Raw genomic sequence first — 19,783 nt, 5'->3', positions numbered from 1 at the left:
TTTACATAAAATATTAAATGCATACACATTAATAAAATATTTCTGTTCTTTCAGATGGAAGCAGAGTTTAATATTGTGAAGAGTCAAGCTGCCACAGCAGACGTGAGTGCCTGTGTAACTGGTGAGGAGATAAACTCCCTCAGGTAAGAACCCTTTGTGTGAGAAGTAAAGATGCCAGCATGAAACCAGTTCCACTTCTCCTTTGCACTGTTGGTGTTGGTTATCCCATTCCAGTTGGTTCCAAGAACATGTGAAGGTCTGTCAGACGGAATGAATTTCTGCTCATTTGACATTTCAAGAACGATAAATAAATCTCCCATTCTAATGTACTGATTTGCTGATCCTCAATCTGGCTAAAATAACAGTTTTGCACTTTTCAATGTCAGTAAAGTGAGTATGCTTTTCAATAAATTGGAGCACATTGGAAGAACACGTATATTTTAGTCAAGCTTCATTTTTAGCATTGATGCACTATATATGATGACTTTGGTAGGTCGTTCTTAGTAGTTAGAAAACATGCAATTGAGGAGGGATGGTGGTGGTGTTCAAGCCCAGACATAGGGATCACTTCTATGGCAGCAAATTAAGTCCAATCTTCAGTTGGAACGCTGGACTAGAACACTAAGGCTCAAGTTAAACCATTCCAATGTTTTCCAAAAGTTTCAAGCCAGTACAGAAATGTCAGTAGCGCATGGTTACTGTTAGACCCTTGACTAAAATAACTTTACATGGCCATAAGGTATATTAATACATTCACCATAGAGAGAATTAATACAGTTTTCTTCAGCTTTAAGTGTTAACATCTGCTGCTGACCGTGGGGTATCAGAACCTTGAGAATACAGGTATATACCACATACACGTATTCATCAGAAAAAGAAAAAACTTTATTGGACCTAACTTATTAGTTCCTCAGTGTTTTGTTGTTTCTGATAACATTAATGAAAATGTACCCATGTACTCTCTAGATTCCTATTTAGATAATTGGCTACAGTACTGCTCAGTTAAGCCTAGATGTTAAATCAGCTATGAAATAACATCTACAGATCTTTCATAAATTGGGAATGCGAGAGATCTGAGTTAATGATTATTATTATTTATTTATTAGCAGACGCCCTTATCCAGGGCGACTTACAATTGTTACAAGATATCACATTATACATTATTTCACATTATTACAATTACCCATTTATACAGTTGGGTGTTTACTGGAGCAATCTAGGTAAAGTACCTTGCTCAAGGGTACAACAGCAGTGTCCCCCACTGGGGATTGAACCCACAACCCTCTGGTCAAGAGTCCAGAGCCCTAACCACTACTCCACACTGCTGCCCTAATGATGACACGGACACTAGGCTGAACAGGCTGCCATGCTGTGCTAAAATAATATTCTTTTTAAAGCTTTTAGAAAATGGATCTGGTTTAAAAATAAATACATGACCACTTTTTGAAACCCATAACTGGTTATGAAACTATACTGTAGCTTCTAAAACCTTCACAGTATTTTTTAAGTAAGTTTATAGGAACTGATTGCTTTTTGTAGTTCAACAGGTTTAAATCAAGAATTGTTTATTACATCCTAGAAGACAAACTGGTGTATTGCTATTGTAATGATCTGGCCCCTCTAAATTGTATCTTGCCACGCTGAGGATTTCTCATGGGGAGATTTTCATTGAATGATTTAGGTTTTGTTTTTTGTTTTTTAGTTTTGTCTGCAGGGTATGGGAAGCTAGATTGTAGGCAGTTTTTTTGGAATTGTGGTTAACTATTGACTGAATTACTGGAAGAAGAAAAAAGTAACAAAGTTAGGAACTACAAGAAAAAGATTGATTGCTGAGACAACTTTTAAAATGGGAGCTTTTGCTTCATGTACTGCTATTATCAGTTTGCTCTTTGGTTGACTTTCTTAGAATATTAATGGCTGACATTTTCATCACAATATTATGTTGGGACATCATTTGCTGCATATCAATATTGTAGACAAATGAGTTTGAGCTATGGCACCCTATTGATGCAGAAACAGCATTTAGAAAAGTATTGTTTCTTGGTGGGTGTGTTGAGCAATAAATCATGAATTCCCAGTACTGGTCACAGTTTCCTTTTTTTATTTTTATAAACAATAATTCATCGATGCCTTAACTGTATTCAATATATATAATGTACATTTCTGTTTAATTGTTCTGGCCATTGACATAAAGTAAACCATCCATCTAAATGAAATGTGGACCAAAATGTAGAAAGTTGCAAAACCTATATTGAAACAAAATATATGTACTGTATATTAGTACACTTTGCATGCAATGCAACCTTCGTACTGACAATACAATTGTACATATCTCTGATTTCACCTGGAGTGAAGTATATGTTCATTCTAGATTTCTGTTTGATACTTATAGAGCTGTAAACAAAGGCATACTGTTAAAGCTTTTAAGAAAAAGAAAAAAAACAAGGTTATTTTGTTGCCAGCTCCCTTAAGTTAAAGCATCCCCCCAGATAGCAGTTTGTGTTGGGACACCTCAGCTGGCATCTGTGCAGAGGAGACCCTGAGGATCCTTCTCACAAGGGGGCAGTCTCTCTCCTCATCGTACAGCACAATGTTTGTCAGGGTATTCTTGCATTGCCTCAGACCCAAGCCTTACATGATGTTTTGAGCTTGATCCTTGAAGCCTGGTGCCCCCAGAGATTTATATATGCAAAAAAAAAAAAAAAAAAAAAAAAAAACACAGCCTTACCGATTTCTTATTATACGTGCTCTTTTATGTGATTTAATGGAGTTCAGTTAGTTGTGTTTTCTGTCACATTTTCATAACCAGGTTGACTATAATATTGCTCTGCAGTAGTGATTTTTTTAATGGCAACAAAGTAATTTGCAGTGTAACAAACAGGTACGTTGTTGTTGTTATTTATTCATTCATACGTTTTGTTACAGACAAAAGATTGAAGAGCTTGAGGCAGAACGCAGCCGTCTCGAAGAGCAGAATAATATTTTGGAGATGCGATTGGAGAAGCATAACCTCCAGGTATTTGTGAGAACTAATTCATAAAATTCTATCTCAAAAGTGAAAAAAAAAAAGTTATTTCTACGAGATAAGATAATCTTTCACCCTTAAAAGAATCAATTTGTACTTTTTTTTTTCTTTTCCCCCCTCTTTTTTTCTAACTCAGTTGTGCCCCCTTTTCCCCCCATATTAACTATTGCATTTGTTCACATACATTTGAGACATACAGTATTGCCTTCGATAGATGGAGCTGACCAGATTCCCTGTGAGGATTCTAGTTCAGGTAATTGAATGAAGCTTAAATTACACCTTGAAGAATAGTTAACGGAAGTGGGTATCTGAGCATGTATCCCTAGCGTAATGACTTTCATCACAAATAGTTAAGCTTCTCTTGCTTGTAGTTCTGATATGTGTCCTAGCTGTGGCATGTGTAACTATAGTAGTGTAGAAAGTTTAGTCCTATCATGGTGCTTTACCAATGAGAAAGGTACCTGTAATATGCAAGGGATTCCAGAAGCTAATTTATGATGCGTGGTTTATGAAAACTGCATTAATATAATCTGGTTTGTTATTACAATGAAGGGTCTGGTAGATGTACAAAGACAACATTTATATGTAGACATTCTTACTTCTACCTCAAAGTGGCTGAAAACACATTCCTATGATTTGTATATCCCTCCCCCCCCCCCCCCAATTTGGAATTTAAAAAATAAGGCCTGTACTTGGATCTTATTCGGCAAAGATTTTTAGGAACGTAAATAGCCTGATAATGAACTTGGTGTGAACTGTAAAAATATCAATAAAATGACATACTTGAAAAGCATAATGGTGTGATAGTTTTAGGAAATGCATGTTGGCAGAATAAGAGTCAGTTGAGAAATCAATGTAATAGCAAGGGTATTTCTGAAGACACAAAGGAAACCTGTGGGAGGAAGTGGGCAGTGTGGAAGACAGGATTAACAAGATGTGCAAAGTGAATACCAATGATGGATTAAAGAGGAAGTAATGGCAATGCTCGACTGACTCTGCTCATGAGTAAAGACAGGGTTGGGAGGCAGATAAAACCTGCAAGTGGAAATCAATAGACAGATGCACCAAAAACACTCAGACGTGGAGGACGAAGTAGGGTATGAGGAATCAGAAGCATAATCATGGCAGAAATTGTTTTGATCAGTTATCGGTGTTAAGTTATTTTGGGGATGAAGGGGACAAATATTCCTGCACTTGTTTCAACCATCTTTACTGTTGCTGAAGTTAATCCTGCTTTGCATAATGGTCTGATGTAAGAACTTTGGTGCCTGAAAGCATAGATCCTGTCTTTAATCCTTCCTTTTGATTTTGACCTGTCCAACACCAGTACTTGATTATCCTAATTACCAAGCCATATTCAACTCCCATTTGGAGAAGAACAATCTGACAAGTTTGCAGTGTTTTTAAGAGCTCTTTTAGCACCTCTGTGACACTATTTACTGTAAGACCTGTCACCCAGACCAGTTTTAATTGGGCTTCTGCTGCAGACAAGTGAAAGCGGTGGGTAAAGTTAATGGAAAGTTTTGTGTAAGTGGCTAATGGCAGGCAGACCACTTGCTCATTAGCTGCAGGTTACTCATACAGCAATGAAAACTGTCAGTGTTGCCTGAACATTCTGTCTGGAGATACATTGCAAGCAAGACTCCTGCTTGTTTGAGTCTGACTTGAGACTGACATTGAATTCAATCTCTGAAGCAAAACATACTGTACTCTTACTGTAAGTGTCATGATGCATAATTGTCCTTGAAATATGCCCCCCCCCCCCCCCCCCCCCCAATCAATTGTACAGTAGTAGTTCCAGCAGTTCAGACAGACAATTGTCTACACTGTCAGGAGCTCCTCCCAAAAGATGCTGAAAAAACAAAAGCCAATAAATGAAAATTCCCATTGGTTCAGTTAGTGTCATAAAGGGAACTCACTGCTATTTAAAGTCAGACCCAGATATTATTGTTTTTTTCTTTTACTGGAAGCCAGCGGGCTCAAGAAACTACTTTTGAGAACACAGAGGTGTTGCTCTTTTGCAGAAAATCATTACATTGCTTTTTTAAACCCTGGACGTTGTTTGAATGGGTACATGGTAATTTTGACAATGTACCGGTTTCAGAACTTCCATTCTTGTTTAGTGTTTCATGTACGCTGTTATCAGTGAACATAAGATTGGCAGTGAAGATTAAAATCCTTTAAACTGGAGGAGAAGAATGTAGTTCTCATACCAGGTTCAGCTCCTGCACTGCCTCTGTTTAATCAAGATGCATTAGAAATGCCTTTTAAATGTGGAAAATAAACAGTTGCCTCGAATTGCACATGCCATCTGTCATCTCGTTGGCAAACCACCAATTAATGCAGCAAACATAACCTCCTAGTAGTTTAAGAATAAATTGCCAAGCAAGTGCCAAGAATAATCCACCTCCTGATGGCATACATTTGTATTCCAGTCTCTGTGTCCCCACCCACCAGCCATGTTCGTTAGCTGGGGTGATGTTTCCATCTTTATGTAGTAAAGAGAGACTATGCATTCCTGACTTGCAATTGTCTGTACCGGTTTAAACAAAATAGCAAAAATAAAAATAAAAAATGTTATTGTGAATTATGCTAGGATACATTGTAACAGAGACTAAAACAAACAAAAAAATGGATATAAGTTGAAACAGGGACATAAAGTACTTACAAAGCCCCTGTGCTTGCAATGTGGTTTTTTTTTTTTTCTCTCTAAAAACAGGGGCGTAGCACACATTGAGGCTTGGTAAAAATCAGCTAGATACATTTTTCAAAGAAAAAAAAGTACAAAAATGTCAAGACCATCAACACCTGACAGAAGGATATCTACATCATCATATGGAAGGAAGCGTAAATTGATGGAGACACCTATGGATCACATTAGTTTACTGTAAAGCTACGTCTTAGTTGGTGCTTATCTTGGCGAGAGCCGAGTTCAAATCAGCATGAAGTTTTAACATCTACTCACATGTAATGGAAATCATGAAGATCTGGATACGTCCAGTGACTGCTGTGAATAGTGCAGCTGGCAACAAGGGAAAGGCCTTGACAGCCTGGAGAGACAGCTGACGGGAGGAAAGAGAACCCATTGGGGATGGCAAGGGTTAGCTACCGTTGTCGGCAGTATCCAGCTCTGTGTTTACAGGATGCTGGAGACACCCACCCAAGGCTTCTAAGAAATTAAAGAGTAAAATACCCCTAGAGTCTGCGAGAGCGGGGACGGAAGATGACTCAACGTTGGACAACACAGTTAACGACTTAGGAACGGAAACGGATATGAGTATGGAGAGTACTTCACAAAAGACTAGTTCAAGAGCTGCAGTTAGCAAAGACATGGAACTCTAGGTTTGTGTCTGCGGCTGGAGCAAGGCGACAACGGTCAGGGGTTTGAAGATTCATCAAGGGAGAATGAAATGCTTGAGGGAGAAGGGACAAGGGCCTTGCATTGATCAGTACTTCTTAAGAAGTCATTCAAGTCAGTTGAATGAAATCCAGCGACAGGAAGCAAACCACAGTTCACAGGATATCAGCAACCCTGTCATAGACGTGAGGAGGACTTGCATGACACAGTTAGTGATGAACCTTGTGAACCCGGTCAGACAAACCAGCATAAGAGAGAAAAGAACCTCGACGGGCACAAACCTGGAGTTAAATGGCCAAGAGCTTGTGAGAAAACCTGTATGGGACACAGTAAACACAGATCTCTGCTTTGCATTGGAAAGGTTAAGTGGAACAGTTGAAAAGAAGCTGGATAAATTTGGGGACATCATCTACGCATATGGAAGTGAGAGGTTTGGAGTTGAAAAAAGGAAGGAAAAAGTACAAACTATTCCTGGAAAGTCTAGATGGCAGCAGGAGATTGAACGCTTAGTTAGAGAAAGGAGACAGCTGAGGAAGCAATGGAAAAGAGCAGAACAAAGTCAGGAGGGACTCAATCTTTTACAAAGGGTCATAAAAGATAAGCTTGCAACATTGTGCAGAGCTGAGCGCCTACGGAAACGCTACAAAAAGGAGCATGCGAGAACTAACTTTTATAAAGACCCATTCAAATTTGTAAAGAAGTTATTCACCAGTGAGAAGAATGGCACACTAAAAGCATCTGAGTTTGAGCTGGAGAGATATTTGGAGGAAACACATACAGATTCAAAAAGGCAGGAGCCTAGGTCAATTCCTTCAGACATCCCACCTATCAATCCACCAGAATACCAAATGGAGGACTGTGCACCTAAGTGGAAAGCAAGCTGTGAAAAAAGCAAGGGCTTCATCATCACCAGGGCCTAATGGAGTTCCGTACAGAGTGTACAAGAGTGCTTCAGGAGTTCTACGAATCCTGTGGAAATTTGATGAAAGTGGCATGGGAAAAACAGGTTGTACCAAGAGTGTGGCGCCGAGCAGGTGGAGTCTTTATACCTAAAGAAAAAGATTCTACAAGCATCAGTCAGTTTTGCCCTATTTCCCTATTAAACGTAGAAGGCAAGATTATCTTCAGCATTATTGCTCAGAGATTGTCAACTTACCTATTAAAGAACTGCTTCATTGACACTTCAATACAAAAAGCGGGCATTCCAGGTTTCCCAGGATGCTTAGAACACATCAATGTGATCTGGCAACAAATTCAATCAGCTAAAAAGGAGAGGAAGGAGCTCCATGTGACATTCCTGGATTTGGCTAATGCATATGGTTCAGTGCCACATGAACTTCTTTGGGCAGCATTTGATTTTTTCAGTGTACCGATGACAATAACAAATTTAGTGAAAGCCTACTTTGGAGATTTGCAATTTAGTTTTTCAACTTCAGAATTCAGCACTACATGGCAATGCCTAGAAGTTGGAATAATCACAGGATGCACCATTTCTACACTGGCTTTTACCATGGCAATGGAAGTAATCATTAGGGCATCAAAATGGGTAGTGGGAAGAGAGCTCTTGGCTTCTGGAATGCGACTACCACCAATTCGAGCATACATGGATGACATGACAACCATGACTACAACAGTAGCCTGCACTAATCGGTTGTTGGGTAAATTAACCAATAACATTGAATGGGCACGACTGCAATTCAAGCCCACTAAATCAAGGAGCATCTCTATAATTAAAGGTAAAGTAGTAGATAAAACGTTCTTCATTAACGGTGAGGCAATACCAACAATGTCTGAGAAGCCAGTGAAGAGTCTTGGGAGATGGTACAACAGGGATCTAAAGGACACAGTTCGTGTGGGAGAAGTTAGACATCAAGCAGTGGAAGGGTTGAAGAGCATAGACAGCAGCGCTTTACCAGACAAACTAAAACTCTGGTGCTTTCAGTTTGGTCTACTGCCTAGGTTGCTGTGGCCACTGATTTGTGTATGAGGTTTCTTTGACAACAGTAGAGAAGCTGGAAGCCTTAATCAGTTCATACATCAGGAAATGGTTGGGAGTTCCACACTGCCTCAGTAGAGTGGGACTTTATGGTAAAGGAATACTGCAGCTACCAGCATCCGCTCTAACCGAGGAGTTTAAGTGCGCCAAGGTCAGACTGGAAATGACATTAGTAGAGTCACGCGACAAATGCGTAAGAGAGGCAGCACCTGTGCTGAAAACTGGAAAAAAGTGGGTGGCAAAGAAGGCTGTGGAGGATGCAAAGATTGCCCTTCGAATTGGTGATATCATGGGGCAAGTTCAGCATGGAAGAGGGGGTCTTGGTCTCAGTTCAGCTCCTCCTACATGGCACAAGGCAGCCCCAGCTCAATGGAGGAAGATGGTAGTCAACGAGGTGCAAAAGCAGGAGGAGAGGATGAGGTGTATAAAGGCCATTTCCCAGGCCAAGCAGGGAGAATGGATGAGATGGGAGAGTGTGGAACAACGCAAGATTGGCTGGCAAGACCTATGGTCAATGGAACAGAGCAGGATCAGTTTCCTCATCAGGTCAACATATGATGTTCTCCCATCACCACAGAATCTAAACCTCTGGGTAGGAGAGGATCCCTCATGCCCTTTGTGTTCATCACCTGCAACATTAAGGCACATTTTGACAGGATGTAAGGTGGCTCTTAGCCAAGGACGGTTTACTTGGCGCCATGACCAGGTGCTGCGATGTTTGGCCTTAGCATTGAAAGACAAGCGTAACATGACCAATAAGTTGCCGTCTGTTCCATCAAAACATTACACACAAAAGACAACATTCCTCCATCAAGGAGAGCAATCACCAAGAAAAGGTGTTAAAACCAATCCTGGCCCAGGACAACTGGAAGCTGCTAGAGACTGGAAAATGCTGGCAGATGTTGGTCAACGGCTTATATTTCCACCTGAGATTGCCACCACTAACCTTCGACCAGATATTGTCTTGTGGTCTGGATCAGCACGCCTTGTTCACCTGGTAGAGTTAACAGTGCCATGGGAGGATGGTGTAGATGAGGCGTATGAGAGGAAGAAACTGCGGTATGCTCAACTAGCCACTGAAGCGGAACAGCGAGGATGGAGAGTCCGGGTTTACCCAGTGGAGGTGGGTTGTTGAGGATTTGTGGCACACTCTACAACCCAGTTTCTCAGAGACGTCGGATTCAGTGGCCAAGAGTTACGTCACACAGTGAAGAACTTATCTGAAGCAGCAGAGAGGAGCAGCAACTGGCTGTGGTTGAGACAGAAAGATTCTGGCTGGGGATCTCAAGCACAATAGAAAGAAAGAAATGCTGATGTTCAGGTAAGTAAGCTGGGCTGAGTTGAGTGGGGGACAGAGGGGGGTGATTCTGGGATGCCAGAATCACCGTTGAGCCCTCTTGAGGTGTTGCGGGCTAGTTGACGAAACACCGAGGATGGAAGGTGCCCACTTGAAGACCCCAGAGATGTACCCTACTTGGCTCAATCCAGACGGTTGTCGTGCTGATGCGCTGGGGAGACCGCACTGTGGTTGATCCACGGAGCCAGCATCGCAGCTGTTGTGTGTGCTGATGCGCTAGGGAGGCAAAATAAGCTGATCCCTGGAGCCAGCATTACACTTCAGCCATCAACACCTGACAGAAGGATATCTACATCATCATATGGAAGGAAGCGTAAATGGATGGAGACACCTATGGATCACATTAGTTGTACAGCTACGTCTTCGTTGGTGCTTATCTTGGCGAGAGCCGAGTTCAAATCAGCATGAAGTTTTAACATCTACTCTCGTGTAATGGAAATCATAAGTGGCATAATCGACATGTTTTTCAGATTTATTATTTTTTATTTGCTATTTCGTAACATTGAAACTTTGCGCCACACAGACATATTCTCTCATTGGTCGGTTTCCCTAGTTACGCCGCATGTAGCTCCAGAATTGGATCAAAGATTACAGATCCAGATCTGCTTATTACAGGGGTTTTCAACACTTCTAAGGGTCATAGGGGGTACGCAGGATGACTCAGAAATAAACAAATAAAATGAAAGTAAGAGAAAATAATGATATTGAATTTTTTTAACAGTATTATATACTCTCTAAACCACGGTGTATGCTTATTTAATCTTTGTTTAGCAGCTCAAAGTGAACCGCTAATGAGGAAAAAAAAAAAACACATTGGTATACATGTGCGATTTCGATTGCGTGGATTTCCACTCTGATATAGGTGAAGCAGGCATCTGGCGATTGTGCCTGGAGGGCGCTCTGTGCTGCTCATGATCTTTGCTGTTTTCAACTTGTCGTATCGGTGAAACAGCGTTTCTGCGTTTTTTTAGAAATATAAATGCTCCGGTAAATATAAATAGTCATCACAATACTCATATTTGACAGGTTTTGTTTATTACTGCAGCTGCATTTTATTAACCGCAATAGCGGCTGGTTGAATGTGTTTTCGGTGTTTGCTACTGTCCGTTAATGCTCTTTGGTTGTGTTGTTTATTTACAGTTTAGAACATTTATTTAAAAAAAATATATACAATTTAAATGAGTGGTGTAAATTTTAAACTAGTGGAATAGAAGTTTCTGTTATACTGTGTATATTGCCTCAGCCGGGATTGGTGGATGACGTTCAGGGAGGCGGGAACATGAAAGCATAGGGGGTGCCCACATCAGCGTGGGCCGATCTGTGTAAATGTGCTGCTGTGACAGTAAAAGACTATTTGTTGTTTTTGGTGTGGCACAGGGAATAATCTCCTTCCTTCATTTTCAACCATATGCTACAGTATTAATTTGGCTTGTGGGCATTGTAAATCATTTCAGGAACAAATGACTAGGAATTTGGCCAGGACACCTGAAGTCAACACTTGTTCTTGGTCTTGTTCAAAACAGTGCCATGAAATGACTAATGTACAGTATTAGTACAAAGTTATGGAAACAACAAATGATTTACAACAAGACTAGGGAGGGGGATGGTGGTGGAATTGCCTATTCTGTCCTCCACTCAGACCCCTTCTGTTTAACATGCAAATACATTCCATCTAGTAGCACAACTCCTTTACACAATTCTGGGACGTAGTAGAGTGTTGGCTATGAGGGAAGAACATCAGCAGTTTTTTAAATGTTTTATTCATTAATCCATTTACCAGATCTGTTAGCATGGATGCACGTAGGTTTATGCTGGCCAGTGCCAACTGAAGCAGTATGTTGTGTTAATATACCATACAAGTACTGGACTTTTTTTTTATTAGTAATGCTTCTATCATTTTAATGTTGAGGTCTTGGCAGATTACTGAATCAAACATATTTGCGTAATGTATATTCAGTAAATGCAGTCAGCAAGAAATATTCTGGGATCTATTGATAGAAAAGAGATCACTAATGCAATTTCAGGAATGGCTTGGCAAGTGATAAGACTATCACCTTTAATACTATGTTGTAGCTTGAATGTTTCGCTGTAATTGGGTTTTTGATGTGGGAATGTGAAATGTGTTTTACAAAAACAGCACTGATAATCAAATCCAATAATCAGATTTAACATCTTGGAAACAGTGTTTGCCCAGCAGTAAAGGAAAAACATATGTATGTATTTAAATAAATATCAGACAAAATGTCTAGTGTTGGTCATAAATACCGTAAACAATGTACAAATATGTAATGGTAATGTATGCTTTTCCTGATTTTGTTTTTTAATTGCTGAAAGTTGTTCAATATGGGGGGAAAATAATGTATTTAATTGCAGGAGAACTATGCATACAATTTTATTTGAGCTCATTCATAAAACTTATGTATTGTTTTGAACTAGGCAGCAGTGTGGAGTAGTGGTTAGGGCTCTGGACTCTTGACCGGAGGGTTGTGGGTTCAATCCCCAGTGGGGGACACTGCTGTTGTACCCTTGAGCAAGGTACTTTACCTAGATTGCTCCAGTAAAAACCCAACTGTATAAATGGGTAATTGTATGTAAAAATAATGTGATATCTGTATAATGTGAAATAACGTATAATGTGATATCTTGTAACAATTGTAAGTCGCCCTGGATAAGGGCATCTGCTAAAAAATAAAATAATAATAATAATAATAACTAAAAACTTCAATGATTTAAATACTTTTACCTTAAACCTTGAAGGTTTTCTCTATTTGTGGCAACATAAAACAATAGAAATAGGTACTTGTCTTGTGATTTTCATTCTTAACTACTTTTAAAAGTAGTTCTATAGTGCAGGGATTGGAAAGAAGACTCCTTTTGCATTCCAGGTTATACTACAAGCTTGATTAGTAGCGGTGTATAGGTACAGGAGTGTGCAATTTGTTATTGCCAGTGCCTGGGACAACAAGATTTGTGCGAGGTTGTGGCATTCTTACGTGTTTCTACACTGAAGCAGGCAGACAGGCAGGTGAGAGCCGGAATGGAGGCACTGAGACATAGAAGTGCAGTGAAACACGCCAGCATGGTGCTCAGCATTTATTAACACATAAAACAAACAATAATGTCATGCGACACTACCAGCAATTGTAGCGCACAGAGGACTGTACAAGACTGTAAAAACACTAAAAATAAAACACAATACAACAAACTAAAAATCAAAGGTGCCGTGAAAACACCCCGATCACAGTGATCGCTATGTCTTTATACTGACTCTCCGCTGAGACACGCTCACCTGCCTGCTGGAACAGCTGATTGCTTTCAGCTGCTGCTCCACGCAGACAGGTAATCATCACAGCGCCACAGAATAAAAAATTAAATCAATCTATTTACAACAGTTAACCCAAAAATATACAATAAACTACATATTTCCCATGTGCAGGGCTAGGGACAACAAGTTTTACTGTTATACTTTGCCCGTCGGACAAGTACTTTTAATACAAATGAAAATTTTAAAAAATGTGTAACTAAACCTCAAAGCAAAAAATATATACAGAAAGACACATATCCTTTTAATTCACAAACCCTCAGTCACACACAGTAACAAACATATTTAAATTAATGCAACAATACTATTAAATTGTCTTTGTCTGCAGTAGGTAAAGTTTGACCGCCAGCTCTAGGAAGAATATTTAACATAATCAAAATTACGAAAACCTTTTATATGTAACGGTTTAGCAATTTATTTATTTTTTAAAAAGTTACTTAAATTGAGTGGTTGGCAGTTGGTTTGTAAAGCTATATATTGACTTATTGTTTAATACAACATTGAAATTGCACTCTTACTAAACTGCTACCTTCTCCGGATTCTGACTCGACTCTCCGCTGAGTACCCTCGGTCTCCCACTGAAACGCCTGCAAAACTAAACCCATCCGATCCCTTCCGCTCTGGTGAACATTCTAACTCTTTGAGGTCTGACTGAAATAACGTGACTTTCGGCTTGTGTATCAGGCCAAGTATCCTCTGAAAGTATACTGTATTATACCTTTCTAAACAGCTGAAAATCTGAAGATTAAGAGAATAACGTTTTCACTCTGTGATGAAATATACCCTACGATTACCTAGTTTGAGTGTAAAAAATACGTTTTAAAATCCAATTCATTTTTCTTCAGAAATGTCCAAGTGTAATTTAGTGATCTCCTACCTAAGTCTGACATAGTTTGAATCTGTAGTTTAATTATTATTTTTGTTTGTCTCATGCACAAATTAGATGGGTTCAGTTTTGTTTGGACTGAATTATGTTTTCTTTATTTGATTTCCTGAAGCAAAAAATATTATTAATCACAAATTGACTGTTCATTCTTTTAATAAAAGCAAAATCCTAAATGATAGTCTATTTGTGTGTGTGTGTTTTGTGGGATGGTGAAGGGGCAAATAGAGTTTTAAGCATTTTATCCCTTGGACAAGAAGTGTCTTTTACATACATACATTATATATATATATATATATATATATATATATATATATATATATATATATATATATATATATATATATATATATATATATATAATAAATTGCACACCCCTGATAGGTAACAAGCTCAGGTGTGTCTTATTAAACTCACAGTAAAACCAGGAATGGATCAAAGTGCTCTGCAATGGGAGTCTTATTTCCATCCCTGTAGTGGAGTAGAACAAAGTATGTATGCTGTTAAATGTGTAATGAGCGGTGTGTGATATTCTTGAAGCAGGTGCAAAAGCCAGGAAGCTCTCAGGGTTCAAGGAATAACATTAGCAATAGAAAACAAAGTACTGATTAGAAGAGAAACCTCAAAATGGAGCGAGGTAACCAGTGGTGTACCACAGGGATCAGTATTAGGTCCTCTGCTCTTCCTAATCTACATTAATGACTTAGATTCTGGTATAGTAAGCAAACTTGTTAAATATGCAGACAGCACAAACAGGAGGAGAGGCAAACACTGTTGCAGTAGCAAAGGTCATTCAAAATTATCTAGACAGCATTCAGAACTGGGCAGACACATGGCAAAAGACATTTAATATAGAAAAGTGTAAAGTATTGAATGCAGGCAATAAAAATGTCCATTATAAATACCATATTGGAGACCACTGAAATTGAAGAAGGAATCTATGAAAATGATCTAGGAGTTTATGTTGACTTAGAAATGTCTTCATCTAGACAATGTGGGGAAGGTATAAAAAAGGCTAACAAAATGTGTAAAATGTACCCTTTCATATGTTATGTACTAAAATGGTCCAATGCCTTAGTAAAATAAACATTGACTGCTTTTACAGTGGCTGAAGTAGGTCATATAGAAGATTCAGAAAAAGAAATCCTGGCACACCTAAAACAGAACTTTTAAACTGACAGCAGTTGTGATTAAGAAAACCTAGACCAATTATAGGTGTTGGACACCTCCAGGTCCTTTTCAGATAAGTGACATTTAGAATGACACAAGATCTGAGGAGGTTACATCCTTTGTTGACTTAAAAGATGTTGTCTTGTTGAGACCCAGCTTTGAGCTACAGTAAGTTGACAACCACTCTTGATCTCCTGGGTGTAAGAGGCAATTAGCTTGGTCATGGGATCAGAGGATGCCCACTAATCTTCAGTTCTCCTGAGCTGTTGTGGCCCACAACTTGTGGGGAATTGCTGTGGTGAGGGAACATTCTGACTTGGAGAGAAAACCAGAGGTAAAATAAGCAGGCATGTTTTTATAAAGAAAACTACTTTTGATAAGTCTTTTATCCATCTGTGAGCCCATATTGCTTAGTTCATCTTAACTGAATAATGTTAACAAATGCTTGCTGCAGGTACATTCATCAGTCTGAGAGTTTTATTCATTCTTTCCAAGGATTGCATTTAAGGATTTCATTTGTGGATTTCGGAACCCTGAGCCCTTTCCCCCCCAAATTGGATTTTATTGGGTATTATTGTGATTTGGCTTCAGAGAAAAGATAAAATGTATATATTTACTCATTGCCAGAGTGCACTTCTGCAGTACTACTTGTATCTATAAATGCTTTCTTTAAATGTCTCACAACAACAAACAAATCTGTAGGAAAACATTTGGACAGGCAAATATGTAGGCTGTTTGAACCAGTTATGAGATTTGATCAGGGACTGCTTTGTTTTTACTGTAAGTGAACAGGTCCGGTCAGAGTGTATAGTAATAATGTGTGGCTGGCTTTAGACATTATGGCAGAAATTATACCGGTGTGAGGTTTGTCAAGATATTTCAAAGATGACTGACTGCTACATGCTCCTTGTGTAGAATAAAAACTTTCGTATCAAGCATCGAACATGTTTCATTTTTCTGTTGATTTTCAGATGTTCCTGGCCTGTGCCCCATACATTTTACTCCCAAACTGAAAGATTGTAGCTGTCTATGTTGGTGACTCAAGAGCAAACTGCACTGTGCTGTGCAATATCTATAATGTTGAGTTCCAATTACAACAAAAAACATTGAATGTTGTATTCATTCAACACTAGCGGGGGTATAAATGATCTATGATGAACATGCAAACCAGTGCACATGATGGATCGGTCTACACTACACAAATCAACAGTTTATTGGATAATACTCAAATGCACTAAAAAAAATCTACAGTATTTAGGAGTCTTTCTTGAATTTTACAAATCTTTTGCAAACCTTTTTGACAGTTATCGTGTTCACTTTATACAGTTGTGGTGGACCCTAATAAAAAAAATACAGTACATATTTTCTGTCGCTCAATAAAATGAGACCTGAACCAAAAAACCTGTCTCCAGTCTGCTTTGTATGGGGCCTGCAGTGCGAGAAGGGGGTCACACACACAGCTTATTAAAAGTTATTTAAAAGTAGATTTTGTTGTAAACTTCATAATCCTGCAGCCAGGACGCATTAAAATAAATATTTGAAGCGGAACAAATGAAAGGATATACTTGTTAAGTCCTCCAAATTGCCCAATAAAAAAAAAGAAGTCAAAATTCTCGTTAAAGAAAGGTGGCTGTGTGTGTAGCAGGCGTGAAAGGTCGTTCCGCAGCCTCAGTCAGGGTCTGCTGGTAAGGTAAGCTCTCTCTCTCTCTCCTCTCTTGCCCTCCTTAAATGAATACCCAGGGGGACTCTCCAAGTGAACCTCCACCACAGAACCTTATGTTAATCCTTTCAGTGGGCCAGCAAGGCGAAACGGGAGAAAAGAGCAGTGCCCCTGGGACTCTAGCTAACTCTTCCTCTCTTGGATACTGTCAGATGGCCTTGGTCAAAGTTTAAAACTGCTCTTAAATATGTACTTAAACAAATAACTACAGTGGCAATACTTTTTGTAAAGCAGTATTCATGTTATGTAAAATTATTTCAAAATCCATACTCCAATAAGTATATGTAACCCTGTCTTTTCTGTACTCTGCGTTTCTTAACTTTTTTTTCTTTTTTTAGCTGTGTGTGTGACCCCATACAAAGCAGACTGGAGACAGGTTTCTCAGTTCAGGTCTCGTTTTATTGTTCCGACAGTCAGCTTCAGGATCTGAAAATAGCAAGCCTGGAGTCATTAACACTAGAACTGCCATCCGGGTCAATTTGGTCCATTTTGGATTTAAAATGTTAATTACTCTTCCGTTGTAAATCATATGTGTGTCAGTTTTTGACTTTTCCTAAATATATTAATTAAATAGCCAGATGGCGTTTGATTTTTTTTAAATCCCGGGAATCAATTTTTGTAAGCAATAATATTATGCTTTTGCTTTTATTAATAATTACCAATGTGGAGGCGTAAGGTAATGAACTCATCTGACAAAGGAGTTATTCAACAAATTTGTTTATGAAAAACACACACACAAGCATTGCAAGTAAAGAGAAGTTGTGTCACTCCAGCTCCAGCACAGAACGAGTGATTTCACTGTCTAAGTAGGGCGGCAGCTGCCTGTTCAACTCAATAATACACTTATTTAAAAACAGTCAGATAAAACACTGAACTGATTAAACTAATAGCACTGAACATTTAAACTCCAGATAGTAAGCTTACCAGGTAAATACTACACAATTTTAAAAGACGCAACATCATACAATGACAATTAATATATTTTGTTTAAGCCTACAGACTCCTGCTATTTTACATATGTAAATTAACCATGTGTGCACTTGCTCACTGTCAGCAGCTGGTTGGGTGTTTATAGAGTTAACCTCGCCCAACAGAAAGGAAATGTACACCAGTACAGCAGTGATTTTATTTGAAAGGGGATTCAACATTGTTAATCGATTGCTACGTCTCAAAGTAGTACAATGTGATAAAGTCTGTTATCCGCCATTACATGATTTTTCTCTCATTCCCCGAGGAGAGTTTGCGTACCCCCAGGGGTACCCCAGTTTGAAAACCGCTGATTTAGACTAACAGAATGAAGCTCTTGACAGTTGAATCACACGCTAAGAGTACAGTATTTCTGGATGCATTGAACCATGCGGTTAATTTTGGAGTAGTTAGTTACTAGCACATTTTAATGGAGCGATACTCAGATTTTTGTAGTTACTTTCTTCTTATGTTTCTTGACTTGTATGTATACACAGGATTCTAACTCAAGAAGACAAAAGAAAATTGTATGAACTTGCATATTTCATTGTCAAGTGATGAAGGGAGTAAAATCGGTCTGTCTAATAATCATACATGTACAGTATTCAGTGTTTTTTATATATGTGTATATAAATTTTGATGTACATCGCAGCCTCATTACCTTCAAAATACATTGATTGATTCTCATTTTTCTGAGAATCATTATGAAGAGATTAGTATGCTAATGTTCTTGTGTAAAGAATCGTCTGATCAATTAAAATTGATTAGCGGTGCAGCAAACAGCACTGCTAATCTAGTTTATTTCTTTTCTTGTTACAGTCCAGCCTGCTAAGTAGATAACTTGGCTTTCCTGTCATGGAGTTTTTGTCCTACGCAAGGTCAGGAGGATGCCTAAACATTCCCCAGAATAGAAGACCGAGGCTGTGAAAGGCTTTGTTCACAGAGATCTCTCTAGTGCTCAGGAGCAGTGCATTTCGTTGCCACAGAAAGATATAAGATCTGTATTTGACTTTTTTGCTTTAAACGCTGGAATCAAATTATTGCCAACATACACAAGCTTTTAAAAAGTACACCAACTTCAATAATACTGATAAGTTTAAATGTTACTTTAGAGTACATACTTCAGACGAAGACTGTCAGTTAAGCCTCAAATAGCAATCAATTAATTGGGCACAAATATAATTGTTCGAAAAAATGTCTGATTATACCACCCACAGCAATTTTTGCTCCCCTTCTCACCGATGTGATTTGCTTTAATATTGTTGCCGTTCAGTAACACATTTTCACATCCCCATAAAACCAGGTCACAGGAGGTACCTGCAGTTCACTTTTCAAGGAACAGCATTCAAGTCCCGTGTCCTGCCTTTCGGCCTCTCTCTAGTTCCCCGTGCCTTTTCGACATGCATGGAGGCTATTGTGGCCCCATTGAGACTTGGAGGCATCAGAGTGCTTAATTACCTGGACGACTGGCTCATTTGTGCCCAGTCTCGGGCACAGAACCACACGGAGCTTATCATCGACCACCTTCATCGGCTGAGCCTATTGGTGAATCATGCAAAGAGCCAGCTCACACCTTCACAGACAGCCTCCTATCTGGGAGTGTGCTGGACCAGGTCGCACAACCCACAAGGCAGCCTCTTAGTTTAGCCTTGTAGCATTCCTGCCATTCTGCACTATTGCCCTTGCGACGGCTTTGGTACACTCAACAATACGGTAATTGTTACATTTCTATTTCAGGGAACCAGGGTTATGATAATAGCCTAACGCTTTCCACGATTCTGAAACGGCATGTAAAGAATGCCTCAAAGTCGGTAAACTTCTGTCTCAATGTCTTTTACAGAAAACAGCTCTCACATTTTTGTATTTTAGCTGCGTCCCATTCACGTGCTTGCTCGCTCAGCTGTCTCATTCGCTGTTCTACATAGCTGTATGTAAATGCTGCGTGCATACGCAACCAAACAATTTACAGATACTCAGATTTTCAAA

The 19,783-nt window shown here is 39.1% G+C and overlaps 1 protein-coding gene across 4 annotated transcripts in view; it reads left to right on the top strand.

Annotated features, from left to right (window-relative positions):
- The window catches only part of mad1l1 (mitotic arrest deficient 1 like 1), a 246,651-nt gene that overhangs the window by 90,468 nt on the left and 136,400 nt on the right, over positions 1-19,783 (top strand). For all 4 annotated transcript variants that reach the window (XM_058995955.1, XM_058995957.1, XM_058995958.1 and 1 more), the window contains exons 14-15: positions 55-143; positions 2,926-3,016. In XM_058995955.1, coding sequence (XP_058851938.1) covers positions 55-143; positions 2,926-3,016 — 180 coding nt within the window. The remainder of the gene's footprint in view (positions 1-54; positions 144-2,925; positions 3,017-19,783) is intronic.

Source organism: Acipenser ruthenus, chromosome 22 (genome assembly GCF_902713425.1).
Source record: "Acipenser ruthenus chromosome 22, fAciRut3.2 maternal haplotype, whole genome shotgun sequence".
NCBI classification, from domain to species: Eukaryota; Metazoa; Chordata; class Actinopteri; order Acipenseriformes; family Acipenseridae; genus Acipenser; species Acipenser ruthenus.
This window is presented reverse-complemented; position numbering and strand designations above follow the sequence as displayed.